The sequence below is a fragment of the Platichthys flesus genome, chromosome 13 (assembly GCF_949316205.1).
Source record: "Platichthys flesus chromosome 13, fPlaFle2.1, whole genome shotgun sequence".
Taxonomy (NCBI): domain Eukaryota; kingdom Metazoa; phylum Chordata; class Actinopteri; order Pleuronectiformes; family Pleuronectidae; genus Platichthys; species Platichthys flesus.
In genome coordinates this window covers 13,218,793-13,238,050 of record NC_084957.1, presented here as the reverse complement: position 1 = coordinate 13,238,050, position 19,258 = coordinate 13,218,793, and the positions used below count along the sequence as shown (strand labels likewise).

The 19,258-nt window shown below is 44.3% G+C and overlaps 1 protein-coding gene across 1 annotated transcript in view; it reads left to right on the top strand.

Annotated features, from left to right (window-relative positions):
* Window positions 1–4,313: 4,313 nt before the first annotated feature.
* The window catches only part of LOC133967501 (FERM, ARHGEF and pleckstrin domain-containing protein 1-like), a 55,081-nt gene continuing 40,136 nt past the window's right edge, over window positions 4,314–19,258 (top strand). The window contains exons 1-2 of the mRNA XM_062402991.1: window positions 4,314–6,133; window positions 9,130–9,347. Of these exons, the coding sequence (XP_062258975.1) occupies window positions 9,168–9,347 (180 nt within the window). The 5' untranslated portion in view covers window positions 4,314–6,133; window positions 9,130–9,167. The remainder of the gene's footprint in view (window positions 6,134–9,129; window positions 9,348–19,258) is intronic.

Sequence of the window (19,258 nt, the reverse complement as noted above, 5' to 3'; positions counted from 1 at the left end):
AAATAAAAGTCAGTTAATAGATCCGGTGATGTGTGTGCCAGCTTCTCCTCTGAGGCGCCTGTCAACATCAACCTCCAGCCACCTGATGAGAGCCGACTGGTGAAGAGTGTGTGTGTGTGTGTGTGTGTGTGTGGTGTATGTATGTGTGTGTGTGGTGTGTTTATGCTCTCCTGCTCGCTGAGGTGCTTTATTCACCCTGATGAGACAGAACCCGATGGCGAGGGGTCTCAGTGGGGTTCATTAGGAGCCAGCATCCCTGTGGCATCACTCAGTCTTCTGCATAATGTGCCTGTGTTAAATGTGGCACCTTGTTGACCAGTGAGAGAGATTTAATGAGAATGGATTACCAGATGCTTTACAGGAATCAGCCTAATAGCCGTGCAGCCTTATCTCCTGGGCTGTTTCTCCTTTTTTTTCATGTGCTCTTCACTTCCCCTCTTTCCTGAAGTCCTTGCAAAGTCATATCAGTAACAACTTTCTAAGAGTGCCATGCTAGGTAGCATCCTGAGATTCTGAATCCTCAGCAGGGAACAGGCTGGAAAATAGAAATAAAGTCAGCTTGAAAACAACCCCTGGGGGTTGCACAGTGCCAGAATATGAATAAATAGGGTCTGACTCATCGTTACCTGTTCTCGACTCAGAGGCAGACGTAGCAGCTGGGACAAAACACATCGTGTTTGTTCCAGCCCAGATCCTCTACTTCAATATGTCAAATGTCAAGAGGAAAGTGGGATCTGCATGAATCACAACAACACCCTCACCCACGGTGCTGCAGACTGCAGCCTGGGGGTGTCCATGAGGGAGCCCATGACAAAAAGGTGCATGTCAACCTTGTGCATTTGTACTCCAGGAGACGAAAGACCACGAGGCCCTCGTCCTGAGGACTGGAGGAACCTGGCGTCCCAGGGGGTTCAGGGATGAAGGGGATTCCAGTGCACAAACCAAACAAAGGAGCCTTTAAATTACTTTAATCCTCTCATTGATCAGTGGAGCATTAAAGTCTCAATGGTCCAGACGGAGGCTGAAATGTGGAGGACAAAGGCCTTTGTACCTTTGCAGCAGAGAGATAACGTGGAAATCAATAGTGTGGAATGTGAAGAGGAGAAGTTTTGCATTATATCTTCATGTTTAAGGTATTGTCACTGTGAATGTTCACATGTCTGCCTACAGGAGTTGGGAACAGCAGACGACGTGCTCGTGGCAGAACGCAGACCTTCCCTGGAAGTCAGCAACACTAAAGAAATCCAAACTGTTATCAGCCCACACGCTCAACCCCCCCTCTGGCGAGTAAACAAACAGGACGACCGTCAGAAAGCCTAATAACTGGGTGTCATGGCAACCTGATGGCAACATGAGTTCTCTATTTCACAGTCCAATCTGCAGCTGTAACAGAGTAACACAGTGTGTGTGTGTTGTTGTTTTTTAAGTAAGCCGGAAATATAGAATTTTTGTTTTACTGACCCTTTAGGTCTTGTAAGTGTTTTGCAGCCACATTAATGTTGTAAAACTGAAATCTCTGCTCAATGTTTTTAGAGAAATCACAAAAAAACAAGGGAATGCACAGGGTATAAAGGGAACAGGAAACAGCCCATACAAGTTAGAATGGAAGTAAAGGAAATACCTCCGCCTAGGCCCAACAGTCCCCTTGAATTCATTCCTGGTTCGGTCTGTTTATTTGGATCTGCCTCAAAATCAAATGGGTTATTTCTTTGCCTGTCCCCCACCACTGCATAAAGTTTCAAGAAAATCAATTCACTAGTGTTTGTGTTGCAAAATCCTGCTAAAAATCAGATCATAAATAAACAAACAAGCCTCAATCAAGACATAACCTTCTCTGTGGAGGATCTGTGCTCGAAGTCCAATTTTAAAGGATCAGTGTGTGGGAGCTAGTGACATCTAGTGGTGAAGTTGCCTATTGCAGCTCAATACCCTTTACCTCACTCTCCCTTTCCAAACATGAAGAAGAACCTGTGGTATCATTCAATTGTCATAAAACTCAAAAGGTGTTTAGTTTGTCCAGTTTGGGCTACTGTAAAAAACATGGCGGCCTGATGTAAATATAAAGTATTTAAGTATAAAGGGCCATTCTAGAGGGAAGAAAACGTTCTACCAATAGATCCCTTTCACCTAAATCGTGTACACTGAACCTTTAAGGATCGCTCATGTTATTGTGTGTTCATCGATGACTCCTAGGTCCCTTGTGCTCATTATAAAATGTTTAGTGGTCAATTGTTTTCTTTTGTAAAGTTATACGGTTTAATAGAAAATCTCCACTCCCTTGAAATGTCTGCAACAAGATGCTGCAGATGTTCTATAAGTCTGTGATGGAGAGCACCATCTTCTTTGCCGTGGTGTCCTGGGGTGCGGGCATCAAGGCTAAGGACGCCAACAGACTGAGAAAACTCATCAGGAAGGCAAAGTCTGTGGTTGGCTCTAAGCTTGTCACCCTGGAGGAGGTGGTGGAGGACAGGATGCTGGCAAAACAGCTGGCAATCCCTCTCACCCCCTCCACAAAACACTGGACAAGCTAAGGAGCAGCTTCAGCCACAGACTCATACAGCCCTCAGGGAGGCAGAAAAGCTGTGAGGGAGTAATTCACAGTTTCTGGTAAAAACGTCTCTGATGGGTATTTGTTTGTTGCACTTACATCTTGATAATTGTGGTGGAATTGTTCTCACAGACTCGAGGCCCCAAGCTTTACCATCTGTGTCTTTTAAGAAGTCATCTGAAGCTGTGACGTGAAATATTAATAAGATGGATTGAAAATATTTTGTGTATTGCTGTACATGGTATCAGAGAAAATACTCACAAGCTGACAACAAGGAAAAAAACATGTGACTGAGCTATTAATACATCAAAATAAAAGATGAAAAGTAGTTTTTGAGAAGCACAACCAAATATAGAGTAGTGTACATGTTGATTACAGGGAATCCCCACTGTGTGTTTCCTTGGAGGAAACCATGTCTATCCCAGCTTATACAAACCTATACATCTTTCCCTGGGGTAATGTATGAGAACATTTAGGCTTTTCCTGTTCTCTTTTTGTTTTTCTTTAATGGAGCATGTGATGAGTCTCCCCCCTGCTGGTTTCCTCCTCCAGTTGAGGAGGGGGTCTCTGCAGGAGCTCCACAGCGCTCATGTCAGAGCGGATGACGTTTCCTTCCTCAATCTTGGACGTTCTCTTTGTAGAGAAACAGTTTCCCTCCCTCTGTTTGATCAAATATAACATCCACCCACCCCTTGCACTTAATACATGTTTCCACGGATGAGTTCACCTCTTCTGCCAAACACTGTCAAGTATCCGTCCTGGACACCTACATCTAAAAGAACTAGAACTCTAGACTGTATAGTCCGACCTTTCATTTCACATAAAACTTTCAGATTATTGAATGAATTTGGAGAAATTTAAAAATCTAAAAGATGTAGTGTAAATGAAAGGTGACTCTTCACACTGACTTCATTACATAACTGGATGAGGGGTCACTGAGGAACGTGGCACAAAATCTTAAAAACCCACATAATTAATCTAAAAGAGAATTGTCTTTGCTTGCCCCCCCCAGACAGAGTGTGAGTTCCGCTCCTCCAGTCCCACATCACAAAGATGGAGGAGACTTCTCTTCCTGTTGTTAAGAAAGACGGTCAACAGGCAGAAGACATTAGAGACAAGGGGAAAAAAAAAAACGCTCCAGCTTTCCAGCACACAGCTCGTCTTTCATCCCCGTCCCTTCGTGCAGCTACTTACATGGAGGAGTGGGCGATGTGGAGGCGCCAGGCACAGCCAGAGCCCCAAGCCACCAGCCATGAAAAGGCACGACCAGGGAATAGCAACTGAGCCACAGGAGGAGACAAACTGTACATCTGTATGGTTACATAAATCTGACTGAATCAGTTCAACTGTCAACTGATACAGCTCTGACACATCCCCCAAAATCTGTTTGCCTCCCTGGAATATAGCTTAGTACATTCACTTAAGAACTGTGTAGATTTGAAATACTTGTACATTACTTGAGTGTTTTCATTCTATTTTACTCCAGTATATATCAGTGGAAACACTTTTCATTTTTACAGCTCTGTGTTTACTTGGCACCTTTTAACATGATAGTATTTGTTTTTAGAATTTATTTTACATAAACACAACATATCTATCTATCTATCTATCTATCTATCTATCTATCTATCTATATCGTTATGCTCATAAGCATTTGTCCAAGCCTTCACGTTATCCATTACTCTCCAGAACATTTTTTATTTGTATAGTACATTTTCACTTGCAGAGAAGACAATATAAAACACATATTAGTATTTATCAGGCAACATAAACCATCGTCTTTACACTCTGGTTCACAGTGTTACTTAGACTTCATTTTAATGTCGGTGATTAAACCTGCAGATTTAGGCCTTCTTGATATGTGATGGTTTGATGTCCGTCATTTTCAGGAGGGAGAGGAGCAGCTGTTTATCCAGGTGACCTGCTCCCAGTATCCCCACACAGAGGTCACCATCTCCTGCTGCTGGTGTCACAGCAGAGGCTCCGTGTGAACAGTGTCCTCTGAGGACACCCCTACAAGGAACAGTATCACTGATTTACAACAGCACTTGAATGAACTTTAAATGAACTGTAAATGCTTGCAGTTGTTTTAAATCTCCTCAGTGAACGGACGAGTTTACACAGGTAAAGAGCGTGTGTGCACCCCCTAAACCTTATCATCCTTGGTGAATCCAGGGTCAAAGGTCAAACTGTTCAGACCAGCAGTGACGTCCCGCATCTTCCTTTTATGTAAGCTTAAAACTTTATATGTAGTCTCTGGTCTTAACACGTGTGACATCTGATGAAAGAGAAAAGCTACACATTGTAGTAAAACGTGCTGTTGCCATGCCAACAGTAACAACTTCTGAATTAACTGGCTAGGTATTTCAAAGTAAAGCTTGGCAAAACGCTGCATGCTTTTAAATTCCCTTTCATACTTTTAATACAATTTCAAGAATCAACTGTACCCATATGTACAAGAAATATTCTTTGCATATTAACACAAAAATAAGTTAATCAAATATCTGCAACACGACATTTCAAGTCAAATACTAGTATTCAATATACACGGGAAGAAAATATTTTGAGCAGGACATTAAGACTTGGCTTGAAGATCTTAAGTCGACGTTGATCCTTATACAAGGTTGTGTCTAAAATTAGAATATGTGAGCAGCAGACAGGAAATAAACCGTTTAAAACTGTTATTGAATGTTGAAAGCAGCTTTTCAGGACAGCAGATTGTGTGAAAATTACATGTTGGTCACAGTTCAAAATAAAATTGTGAAACATCACTAAATTGGTAAATCCTCTCCTACATCATTCATTTGGGCAAGTAAACCTTCAAGTCACTCAAAAGTGCTGCATACAGGACACATTCAGTCGGATTTTTCCTATTTACAGTAAATACCAAGGCCCACATACAGTTAGTGTTATATAAATTAAGTCATTTCACCTACAATATTAGTCTTCATTGTTATCATAATTGGCAATGTTATTATTATTATTAATTATTATTGGGACTAGAGCTGTTCCTGCAGCCGCCGCTAGATGGTGATGCTGCTCCACGTGTCTCCCAAGTGCAGCTGAGCAGAAGGTGGAGGTGCTGCGCCTCCTTCCCTGTCTGAGCGGAGGCACCGGGAGTGGATCCGCCGCTCGCCTCACTCTAATCCCGTCTCTCTGCACGGCTCACACGCTCAGTCGTCCGCCATGGCGACCGCAGAAAGCCTCCTCCTCCTCCTCCTCCTCTCCTGCACCATCTGAAAAACTCCTCCGGGATCCTTCATTCCTCCTCTTCTCCTCTCTGGACGTGGATTTGACTTCCTCCCGCAGCTCGGACGCACAAACGCGTGGATATAAAAAGAAGAGGAAGGAAAAAAAAGCCGCATTTCAGGAGAAGAGTGTTGAAGAATCGCGCAGCCGAGTCCTCCTCTCTCTCGCCCCTGCTCGTGTGCTCCTGAAGGGGAAGTGATTCAACTTGTTTGAGGAGATTAGGGATAAGTCCCGGGAGTATCTTTGCCCTGTTGTTTCTTGTGATCCTGTGGATTTCGAAGGAGGGGGAAACAACTATCACCCAGTGTGTGTGTGTGGAGACATCTACATTGTGCAGTAAGTAAGTGTCCTGTGTGTCCTTGCATTGCACATGATTGATCTCCCACAGGCGGTGGATGTGCGCTCTGCGGTGGTTGGGGGGGATGAAACCTTTAATGTCGTCACGAAACGTATATCTATATATGTATATATGTGACAGTGTGGTTTCCAGAGGCTGCTCAGGTGAGTGCATGCATCAGTGCGTTACTGTCACGTCTCCTGTTCCGGCTGCTTACGACCTGCAGGATTACAGCAGCCTGCTCTATTAACCTACATTACATGAGTGGCGAGAACACCTCGGTGCCGACCACTGTGTGAGGCGAGGACTCACCCATTTCCCCCCAGGCCTGCTCTCCAGAGGCTGAACCCTGGTGGCTGTCATTCCTCCTCCCTCCCACATGCACACATGTCACGCTGCCAATAATACACTGGGAAGCTGTATTGATTCATGCAAACGCCAGCCACACCCAGGTGTCGGTGTCTGTGGGCTGCAGAGGGAATTCAGATTGAGTTTTTCGAGGTTTTTCCTTGCAGGTAGAGAGACAGCTGCCTGGATCGCCCCCCCCCCCCCCAGCCTCTGGCCCTTCAGCTGTCACTAAAGGATTCCAGCTGCTGCAGCACTGGGCCTTCATTGAGGGGGCCCTGTGTGCCCCTCACAGAGGAGCCACTGTTGCGAGCCTGCGAGCCAGCAGTCCCAGCCCCTTGTTGCACTCTCGTGGGGAATTTCAAGCAAACAAGTTCAAAAGCAGGGCAGGTTTACCAGGAGGAACACTCAGGGGTCTGTAAATGTCCCTCTGGTGTTGCAGCCATACTGGGGTGGGTGCTATGTTGTATGTCACACCCAGGGAACAAGGTGCCAGCTGTACAATCGGTGCCTTATTTGTGTGTTTGTTTGCACCAGGGCTACCTTTTGAGAGGTGCACGCAGACCTGGGCTCTTGACTAGTTGATTCACGATCCCCTGGTGCAGGGGAGGGGACATGTGGGCTGAAATAATCACTGTCTACTCTTTCACGGGCCTCTGTTTCACTGCTGCTTTGTTTGAAGGGTGTCCAGTTACGTGGCGTGCAGGTCATATAAGGCATGGGTTTACAGCCAGCACGAGGGACACTTGCCAATAATCAAGGGCCACGGAGTGATGACTGTGTCGGGATCGAATGTCGCAAACGACTGGGCCCTGAATTGAGAAATCAGCCTCTTTTCCATTCACGCCCCCGGTGACAGCATCGAGGTCTGGTTTCCATCAACCCAAGGGAGTGCGAGTGTGCACTTCAGCTGGAAAACTCCAACAGCTCCGTGATGACAGTGCTCAGGCAGGTGCAAATAGTGGAATATGCCCTCTGAGCTCGGCGGCTTTGCGGTCGGGGTCGAGCAACTTCTAAAGTTACAAACGAGATCACAAAACTGAAAGGAGAACGTTGCCGTTGGTGTAATTAAAACAGACCAGTTAAATTACGGATTGTCCGTTCATTTGTGAGTTGATTGATGGATAATCATTTTGACAATCAAGGGAAAATGCCAAACATATGCTTCTTTTGTTTGTTTGCAAGACTAATTGACAGATGAATGAAACCCCACTCGTCACCCACTCCAGCTGCAGTGTTTTACTGGAACTTTTCAGGGAGCCTCTCCTACGAGCATCAGACAAACCATCATCACACTAACTGCCCTCGGCCTATTTTCCCCCGTGCACTTTGCCGGATTGCATTATCCACTCCTTCTCCAAATGCCTTATTCAGCTCTCCGCTTAAACTTGGCAGCAGTCACTCACCTCTGCGGTGGCTGAACAACTGCCCACTGGCTCCACTACCCCGATGTACCACTTGGTGAGGTCTCAGGATGACATCAGCCTGCTGGAATGTGCAATGAAAAGAGAATTAAGCAGGACAGCACGGCCTGGAGGGATATGGCTGTGGATACATGGGGTGGGGGAGTGGAGAGTGTCCTGCTCACGTGTCAACCCACAACGAATGAGTCCTTGACTTTGTCCCAGCAGTCCCCCACCTGAGACAAACACAGGCCCTGTGTGACTGTGCAGATCGGTCCACCTTGGGGAGTATTAGATGGGACTGTCCATAGCTGGATGTGAAAGGGCAGCGATTCCCTATATCTTTTATCAGATGCATCCCAACAGTTGTGTCAGATAAACCCATTTTAATTTATATCCAAGCATCCATTATCTTTGGGATTTCCGATTTTTAGCCGTTACGCCATCTAGTTTGATGTTAAACTGTCAAACTGTTTATTCCATGTATGCTCTAGTGTAAAAGTACTGTTTGTCCTTTAGTTAACTGATCAATATCTGTCAGCTTTGTATTTCAACCATTATCCATTCTGTCTTGCCAACTGTATAGACCTGTCAGTCTGAATGTAAATCAATATGTGGATACAAGTAAAATAAGTAGAGGTGGGCTCAAGTCACAGAGGAATCTAAATACAGTAGATTTAGATGTACCTTTTACACGTTGTCTTTAATTAGTCAAATTTACCGCTCAGTCAGTTCACATTAGAAATTTGACATTTCCCCTTGAGACCTGTTCAAACTAAATATGTCTGTCACACTGTGCGTCTTTGGCCCTAATGCCTTGCTTTTACGACTTCCCAAATCAATTGTGATCGTATTGACTCTTAGATTTTACACTCCGGCCCCATGACTCGTCTGTCAAATTGAATTATGCCTCCCCGATTTCTGCTTTGAAACCAAGAACACGCTTGGATCCTTCTTCTTTTTTAACATTTTTTACAGTAATTGGTTTTTCTCAGAGGCAGGAATTATCAGCCATTAGTGGGGAACGTGCAAATTTGTTTGCAATTACTCTGTTGGTGTGACACACAGGGTGGTGCAGCCTTGTCCTCTGGGCCCCGATGGATTCATTCTATTTCACCTTCTGCACCATTGATGCTCTGTTAGAGGAGGTTTCTTACTACCGGGTTAATTTTTACTGCATTTTTGTGTGTTCTTGTTCAGGAGATTGAGTGTGTCAACACATTTCTGTATCTCTGACTTTGTCTCAGTTTCTCTGCAGGCCGGGCAGTGAGCAGTGCAGTGTACCATGGTGGAGCCTGACCCGGAACAAATGGCGTCTGGAGCCGGGCAGCGTCTCGGAGCCCCAGAGACCCTTGGCATCAGCACGTTGGACCCCGGGCACAGACCTCCGGCCATGCCCGCCGGACGACATGTTACCATCAGGGTCCGTATGCTGGACGACACAGAGGAGCTCTTTGACATCTCGGTGAGTTGTTATTGATTTCCCGGCCAAGCCTGTTATCTCAGTGGGAACACGAATGCCAGAAGGTGACTTTTCATTATTGCACAATGGCCAAGAAGCTTTTCCCATTTTTGTCATAGCAGCAGCAGCAGCAGCAGTCTGGTGACAGGTTGGCATGGCAACTGCATGATGGTGAATACATGGATGAGAATAGAATCTTTCTGATAATATCAAGGTTCTTCCGGTTTATTGTGGTTGTATATTCTGATAATTGCGTTTAAACATTCCAAACAATCTTAAACTTGTGCTTCTGCTATTGCAACGCAAGTTTTCTTCCACTGTGACTTCCTGAAAACCTCTAAGGTGTTCCTTGGAAACCGTGGACAAGACACACAACTGTTCCTAAAATATGTTTGGAATAAGACGGTTTGCTTTTATGAATTCCATTCATACTGTCAGAATTCAGAGGATTCACTTTCCCATCACAGGCACCCAAATATAGACACTGGTCTAATCCATTTGCACATTTACGATTAGGTGACAATGGATTATGTAAGTGGAGCTAAAAATAGACACTGATGGTTAATTATCTATTATTTTATTAGCATGAAACCTAAAATTAGAGATGTCTCAAAGCCATAGAAACTTAATATTGTTTCTGGAAGCTGTGCAAATTTGTAAAATGGCAATAAAAAAACATGAAATAACAAAAGATGATAAGACTGCAAACAGGGTGGATCATGTGAAAAGACAGTCATTTGTTTTAAAATAGAAGAACCACCCATATTCTTTGACCACAACCCGTCCAGCCCGCACGTGAGCGGGATGAGGTAGAAGAGGAACATGGAGTAGAATGGTGTAACGGATACAGCCGCAGTCACAGGGGACTCATTTAATGTGTATGAATGGGGTTTGACAGTAAAGCTCCGCAGCTTTACTGCCAGTTAGAGAGTGTGAAGTGGAGGGTAGTAGATGTGCCCTTCTGGCTGTTTCCCAAGGCAGTATGGGTAAATGTTGGTCAAAGCTGGCTGGCTGCTGACTGCTAATCTTTCTAGTGGTATCATGGGTTGTACGAAATACTTAAGGCTCGATAGACTCTCACATTGAGATCCCATTTTATCGGCCTCATTTAGACCACACTGTTTTGTGTATGCTCCGGGTTAGGTGAGGCATTAAAGCCTAATTTGTTTTTGTTTAACAAGACAAAATTCTTGGGAATGTGCACTCAAGTGTTTGCAAGACAGTAAGCTTATGTGTTGCCTCTCGTCAATCCTCACCTTTAACTGATTATCGTCCAGCCGGTGATGCCTCCATCTGATACCAGGTAGAACAGATGGAGAAGGGAATCAAGCGTGTAGTCAAATACAGTGTTCAAGCGTTCAAGAGTTTTGTTAGCATACAGTAGCTTTTTATAAAGTTGTATGACGCTTTCACTGCTACGTGGTTTGACTTTTCAGTTTGGTTCAAACCCAAATATCAGGTGTGAAAGGTGCCTCGGACCACTGTCCGGACTAATGGACAAAAATGAAGTCCAGCTAAAAGAGCTGGTCTCAGTTCAGATCAAACTGAAGCATGGTTTGGGTAATTTGCAGAGTGGAAACCCGCTTTTGAATCATTCCGGCCGATTGCAGCATAAAAACTGAGTTAACCAGGCTAGCAGGTTTTGCTTGCAGCTTCGCCTCTGATGATATGATATTGGAATGATGAGGCCAATTCAAACTATTGTCGAGTACTGTCACTGTGCCTGAAGTGGGGGACGCTGGTTGTAATACCAAAATGAGATTACCGTGGAAACAAAGTCAAGAAAATGAAGTGGATCATTCATGACTACTACTCCACTCACTACTCACACGCCGACGTCAGCTGCTGCTCGTCTACAAACCAGTTAGTCTTTAGCTTGCTCCCTACACTGGAATGGGAAACCAAAACTAACCAGATCAAATATTAACAATGTAACAAAGACACTAACATTGGGTTGGACCTTGCTCCGGACTCTCTGGTGTGAAATCACCTTCAAAACCAGTCAACCGACCAGCAGCTCTGACACTGGGATAAACACAGTGACACTTTTTAGGAGCAAATGTCGCAGCAGAAAATGTGACACATGTGTGACCCTGGCTCTCATGCCTCGCTGGGCTTTGGGTGGACCGCACACATGTCATAATGGTTTGGTGCTGTAGAGATTATACTAGATGAAAGTTTTGGCGCTTCAGCAGGCAAGACGCTGCTCAGGAGAGGGTAACAAAAACCCTTTCGGTAACACAGAGCTTTATTTATGCTCAATTTAACACACATTTTATCCTCTATCTATCAAAGTCAGCATTTGAGATATAAATCTCAGCTGGATTGATATTGTTTTCGCCCAGAGGAATCCAAGGACACACTTTCCTCACTCATGAGCTCACATTCCAAGGTGGAAAATATCTGCTATCGTAAAAACAAATCGGTGCAAACCATGAAACTTGGTCAAGTTTTAAGATTTAGCTCAGTGCTACGGTTGAATCCTTTCTCCTATTGAATTAAAGTACAAAGTAAAAGTGAAGGGAAAAATGGGTTTATAATATTCCAAATGTATGCTGTTGATAGACGTGACCCTTTTGAAGGTACAGTTGCCTCTCAAGAATTTGACTTGGCAAGGGCGTATGGATCCTAGGAGTTTATTTTCATTAACCCAGTATTATCCCACAAATCTCCTCTTTTCTTGGGGCACCCGATAGAGCAGACACAAAAAACATACATCAACACAGCTCAGATCCTGCATCTGATCTCTTAATCTCTCCCCCTGCAGCGGTGGGCCGAGATAGCTGCACGGTCTACAACACACAACTGTCAAGCAATTACCCAGTCTTTGCTTTTAGCAGCCGGAACATACGGCGTTGTTCAGCAAGCTGTTAATCTCACATGTTTTTATTCTCAAAGTGAGGAGGGTGGACTTTTTCTTTTCGGTCTTCTCTTTTAGAAAAAACATAGAACGTCCCGCCCTCACCCTGTCACCGATACTGGAGGCTCCAGCTCGGTTCCTCTGGTTCAGAGGGGTAAGGTTCCACCTCAGCGGGCAGAGTATCAGATGGTTGAGAAACAAAAAGGGGCCATCGAGCCATCTCGTGGGTCACATACCATGCTGTGGCCTACTTAGCACTGTGGCTGGGAACACACTCGTGTGGATGCTGATGATGTCTGGCTCCACAAACCTTGGAGGACACTGGACTGGCAATGATTTCAGAAAGCTCAGAGAAAAGGCCTCTCTGATTGCACCCATTTATTCTTGATTTTTGAAGGAATTATTTTCAAGTTGACATCGGACGCTTGCTTCTGCCTGTTTCACTCGTGCAGAGTTCAGTAGAGCAGGAAATCCCGAACTGCAGCCGCCCGTCTGTCTCGCAGTCCTCAGGCTAACACACACCAGCAATGTCTGCCCCGATGTTTTGATGCTTATGTTTGCTGATGGCTGGTGGACGCTCTGCAGAAGTTGCCCGTGAAGAGACTGACTGTAGCATGGATTTAGGGGATAGAAGCAGGGGGATGGGGTGATGATGGCAGAGGGAGGGAGGGAGGGAGGGAGAGAGGGAGGGGAGTCATGCTCATTCCTGTGAATCAAGGAAACATGCTTCATTAGCCAAACCTTATTGTAAAAGACCAACAAATACAACCTAATATGGAATGTCCGGCTTCTCATTCAGTCCTGACACGAGCAGCAAAGACTCCAACATTAGGAATTCAGACACATGCTGTGTTTCTCACTTAACACTTCTGCTCCGACTCGACCTCTCTCTCCATAATGAGCCACTGAGGACTGCAGCCTGTCCTCCCCAGCCATCGCTTTATCCATTACAGTCACAGCTCAGCCCCGGTTAAAGGCTACTGTGAAAAGAAATTCATTAATTACAAACCCATATGCTTTCCATATTCGAATGGTCTGTCTCGTTAGACCACTCTGAATTAGTTTTACTTTCGTACTCACCAATACAGTCACCGGCGAATGATATACAGCAGAAATATTATTAATCTGATTGAAACTGAAATATAGTGGATTGTCAGGAAATTATGCCCATTCATGGTCTTCGGAGGATGAACCCTAATGATTTGGATGATTCCCCTTTTTCCCCATGAAGCTTTCCCATTCGAAAATGTTCCAACAGCTGCTGGATGCATGGCTCGGGAATTTTGTTCACTCATCATAATTCCAAAATGTCATTCCAAAACGTGGCACTGGACTCTTGGTTGGGCCCTGACGCCCGGTGCAAAGTGGTGCCAAGCACCAACCAGGCATCTTGGCTAGTTTCAGACCAATGCTCTAAGAATTTTTCTGTATATCAATCATGTTTAAATACCAAATGCACCCCAGTGTAGAGCTCTTAAAGTGAGGGAGTATGGTTGATTCCTGGCATCTTGAGGCAGCAGAAAACGATTGACAAAAACCTGGACTGAAGTAGAAGACATCACTATTTTAACTCTTATTTTAATGGAGCTTTAATCTTCATAGTAACGTGTGCTAAGGCAGGTACACAGCACTCATACATTTTGCTTCTACACACAAACACTCACACTCACACACACACACACACACACACACACTCAAAGGGCCGCAGAGCAGTAATGATGAATGAAATTGGATAATAATTTGAACAGCCATGTCAATACACAAAGGTATTTAAACCTAGCAGACCCGTTTCCACTACAGAGAACCCTTCGGTTTTAATACCTGGCAAATCTGCAATAATTCACCAGGGTAAAAACGCACTCGGATTTTAAATGGAATGGGAGATGGCACTCTGTTGTTCATTGCATGCCATGCTTCAAACACACCGATGATTAATTAAGGCTTTGTCTACACTACTGCAGATATTTTGGGAATTCATATTTCCCCCCTGGTTTTCAAAACAATCCCTTTCTTATCTTTACAAAATATCTCTGTCAAGACAATAATTCCAAAGCGATTACAAAAGCTCAAACAAGCAGAAACCAGAAATTTCGAAAATCTGCCTATTGGAAGGTGTTTGTGAAATTCTCTGTTTTAGTTACCTCAAACGCAGAAGTAGGTTTATTTTGGAAAATATCCACATTAGCGTGGACAGGGCCTAAGAGACCACGGTCAACCCTTTTTGAAACATGCGCCCGGTGCTGCGACCTTTCTTTTTGCTGTTGTACGATGCCCTCAATGTTTTTTGCTCCATGTGCTTTAGATTGTAAAAATCTGTTTCAGTGTTGCTGCAAAGCCACAAGACTGAATGTTAATAACACCAGAACAAAGAGGGAAATGTTCTTGCATTGTTTTCTGAACACGGCACGCAGCTGGTGGGGAGCATCGGTGCTGCATGTGGGGCTGATACACTCAGTATCAGCTTTTGATTAGCAACATTTAATACTCAACAGATATGAGAAAACATGGAAGCCTATAATCCTTGTATACTAAATACACACGCCCATGCAATAATCAGGTTTGAGGTGGACCCTCTGAGTCACAGTATTAGCTGCAGACCTCATGTGTCAGGGTTTAATTTATCGCTTACTGAGAAGCTGGCCGTGCTGCCCATGATCTCAGTGCATCATTCTCATGATGGGAGCCACAGTGTATCACTCCCATATCGACATTGGTCACAGAAGAGAAGATACAGGCGTGCACAGAGTGACATATGTCATGCAGCGGCTACTTACTAGATGTGTTTTGGCTTCCAATGCTTGTAACCAGTTAAATTGAACCAAACTGTGACCACACAAAATAAGATCTGATGCTCAGGGAGGATTCCCCATAACTGACTGTAAAGCATGTTTACAGCCAGAGTTTACAGCAGGGACCACCCAGACTAAAGGGGGCAAGGTCACAAGAGGAAGGACCTTCCTGCTTTAGAGCAAGACTCTCACACCAGTCCAGAGGGCTTAACATCAACCCTCCGCTCGCTGCTCTTTTCCCCGTATTCTGCTGTCAGCCATTCATTGTGATGGCAAACAATTAGAGCGGCTCCAGTGTGCCTCGCTTTCAGCTGAATGGCCGATGAGGTCCTGATTTAATGAGTAGAAACATGATGAAGGGCTTCTTTCAGCTCGGTCTTCAGCGCAGGCTGTGGGGTTCTTCAGCGGCCGAGTGACCAGCAGTTCAGAGGGGAACTGGGATTGTTCTGCTTTGTTGCCTCCCGTGGATCGATGATCAGATACACATGGAGGGTGGGGGCAGTAAAAGAGCACGGATGGATAACACCAATCTGAATAACGGGGGGTTAACGATTCCCCAAATCCATGTTTTGGTTCAGACTCAATTTTATTCACGGTTCAGTTCCTGCCTCGGTTATGTGGCTGCCGACTTGAATGTGCCCGGAGGTTCCACCATCTCATGGTTATTAATCATCTGAGCTTATTAGCCCAATTTATACCTCACCACTCAACCATGTACATATGCAGTTTGAAGACAACTAGATGCAAAGTGTGATATTCATAAAATACACTTCTTGCGCTAACTTTAAATAGAATACAGATTTTGTGTTATAGTGTTAGTTTGAATAAAATGTTTTCATTAGTTAATACATTAGGTGGTTTATTGCAATTCCTTTGTTGTGTATCATGATTAAAGATTGTGTATGTTGATTGTCATAGTTGTCAGGTCTCTGCTTCCCAATTGTTTCGCCCCTGATCAATTATGTTTTCGTACTGAAATTGTGAAGGTTCCCTGACACTGATTTAAACAGTGTTAGACACAAAGGAGCGCCACAGCCAGAACCTGCTGCAGACTCGAGCTGAAATAATGAGTCCGTGAATTGAAAAATTATTCGGCAACTTGTTTAAGTCACATTTCAAGTAAATATGCCAAAAATTCTCTCGTGCCAGAATCTCAGCTATAAGTGATGTGTTTCTCTTATTTTATAATGATCTGAATATCTTTCTTCTTTGGACTCCGGGCTGAACATAAAAAACAAGTTGATGGCCCAACGTCGCGTTTTTAATTAGCTTTCTGACATTTTATTGACCGAATGATTAAAGCAGATTTAATGCTAATGAAACGATTAATTCTGGCTTTACTAAACCATGTTTCTTTAGTTATTTCAGATCAGATTTATTTTTTATTGTAGCTTTTATAAGAAAGTATGAATAGGGCAAAAGAATAGATACTTGAGCATAAACAATAAAACAATAGTTTCAGCTCACAAGTACAAATGTGAAGAGACTCTTGTGGATTTCCACTTCTGACCCATTGCTGCTGCACCGTGAGACAGGTTAAAATAATTGAAATTCAACACACATTACAGACCCCCAAACATTCCCACTATATCATGTTTCATTTTGTGTGTTTGAAAAATATGACACGTGGAGTGTAAGGGAAGGCAGAGCACAGAGAGAGGTCTCCAAGCTCTGTGCTAAATCCTGTTAGCGTCGGCCCTGTGGTGGGGACACGGTCTGCTTCCCAAGCCTCACAGTGTCTTAGGTTGGAGAACTGAGGTGGTGCTTGAATACATTGGGCACAGAGGATCATTTGGCACCAGCGCTGCTTGATGAGCTGTCATTGGCCAAAAAATGAATACAAATGGATTTTGATTGGCTGTTAGAGGATTCGGGAGAATGGGGCAGGAGCTGCGCAGCCCAGAGCAACCGATCCGACTCTCTCGCCCATTTTGCACCATATCAGTGAGATTTCTAAATCCATTACTGTCACTATATCCTTTCACTAATATGAGTCATGCATGGGTGACAGTGAGATCTATTTAGACTAGCAGTGCTGTGGCTCCTCTGACGCAGATGGTTGTTTTTAGCCTTAGTTTGCTTCTGTTGTGGAGAATGGATTTTAGAGGAGCTATGTAGGAGAACGATGCAAGATGGTGACCATGGCAATATCCCCTCTGCTAAAGATTTAGCTTGTCTGGAAAGACAGTGGTGAATGAAAGGATCGTTAGAGACAATGTAAGAACTAGAATCACATTAGAATGCGTACACATACATTTGAATTCAGATGATTTTTTTATGTCCATTAAGATCCATGAATTATTCTCTGAGAAATCAACGGAAATGAAACTCATCTCTGATCCGAAAAAGCACCAAAATCAAAAGGCTTCTTCGTTGACCCATATCAAATCCTTCCACCAAGTTTTGTTGCTTTATATAAGTAACATTAATTTGTTTTGTAAATTTTGCGCATTCCTGCTATAGGAAACAAAACAAACAAGCATGACTTTCATAGCGGAGGTAATGCATAGTGCCTGTGTGTTGTGGTTTCCCATATCCCCCTGACTTTGGAGACAGTCAGAGACGGCAACATTTAGTCGTCTTATGTTTGTCACTGGCGTCTGGTCTTCTAACTTGTCACATTTGTTCACTTTTGGGAGCCTTGAGAAAAAGGAGATTTCTTTTTTCTCTTAATAAACCCTGATTTCCCGATTGTATTGATTCAGCCCACTTAAATCTGTGCTTATTCTGCATGAAGCTACTTAACGTGGCCTCCTGCCATTGAAAGGAATTACCTGTCATTTCCCATCCCTCTCTCCGCTGCTGGATGCTCTATATCGCGACCGCTGCCTTGACCTTTGAGCTGCAGCATACAGTCTGCTACCTCCGAGGTGGTGGTTTGGATCCTTGCACAATGCCATTGCCATTAACATACATTGACTGCTGTGAATTTCAACCCTATACATGTTAATCTTTGAAAGGCCACACGCTGGTCTGTGTGTGAGTTGCCATGGCTACACGTGGAGGAGGACGGTTGCTGTGCTGCAGAGTTCTGTCTTCCACTGATATCTGCCACGGAGGAGTTTGGGGGGGGGCGTCTCCATGCAGAGCATTAATGTGAGTGTAGTGCGCCAGCGTGGGGATTCGCTGCTGCACACCAATTATGACTAACGTATTCAGGAGACACAGCCCAGCTCCCTGTGTGCTGCGGGTACGTCAGCTTTTTTGCATACAAATACCGCGACTTAAAATATGACAGATATTCATTTTTTAAAAAGAAATATTAGCTCTTGTAGGTGTCACCGCTGGTTGACCCAGTTTCCCCTTGAAAGATGGCATTGTGTTGGAGGTGGCAGGGATTGGGGATTTTTTTTAGGGGGTTGGGTCATATGCCTAGTGTCATCATTAAAGCATAAATGGAAGATTTGTGTGCGACTGTAGAGGCAGTGCTGTGGTTTCCAGGGCTCACACGAGCGGTACAAAGATGAACCCCCCCCCCCCCCTTTTCTTATTCTGATTTTCCACTGGTGAATAAAACACGTTGGAGCTTGAAAATGTTCAAAGCGTTGGGTCATGTGACCAACGCTATTCATATGTGTCTTGCATCATTCTTGCACTGACTGACTGACTGACAGCATTCTCATGCTTTTCCTCACATGAACTCTGAACCCTCTCGGTTGGCTCTTCTCTCGTGGCACGACAATTGAAATCCCACAGCAGGATGTGGGGGCGGAGGGGTCGAGTTGGTTGGTTGATTTCCCACATCCAGCCATCTTCCTGACATGTAATCGGGTCCTGGGAGCCACAGGAGAGGAGCAGCAGGGGAAAAATTATCTCGAGGCTGATGGTTAAAGAATACAAACAGGTTAGAGGAGACTGGAACCCCACACAGCTGGATTTGAGACGTAAAGATAAGGATACGTTTCATTGAATTGTCCTCATCGGAAATAGTTGCATCAGAATCAGGAAAGCAGGGGGATGGCAAGAATGTGTTGTCAGGGCAACCAGTAACCTTCCAGCCATGATAGACATACTGCACAGCTCCATACAACTCCTGTCCAACCAACCTGTGTCTTGATAAAGTGTCACTATGTAGAGTGTGAGGATAGAGGTTGTCAATCTTGCAGTAAAACCTAAATAGATAACAAAAAGTGTTTCCAGATCTGTTAATGTCCATGAACAGAATTGTAGACCTGGAGGGACGAGGTTCTGGTTTCCTTTTCTAGTTCGACCAATCACGTTTGAGCAAGCTTTGGTTGCCTTGGAGAGCATAGGAGGCGTAACTT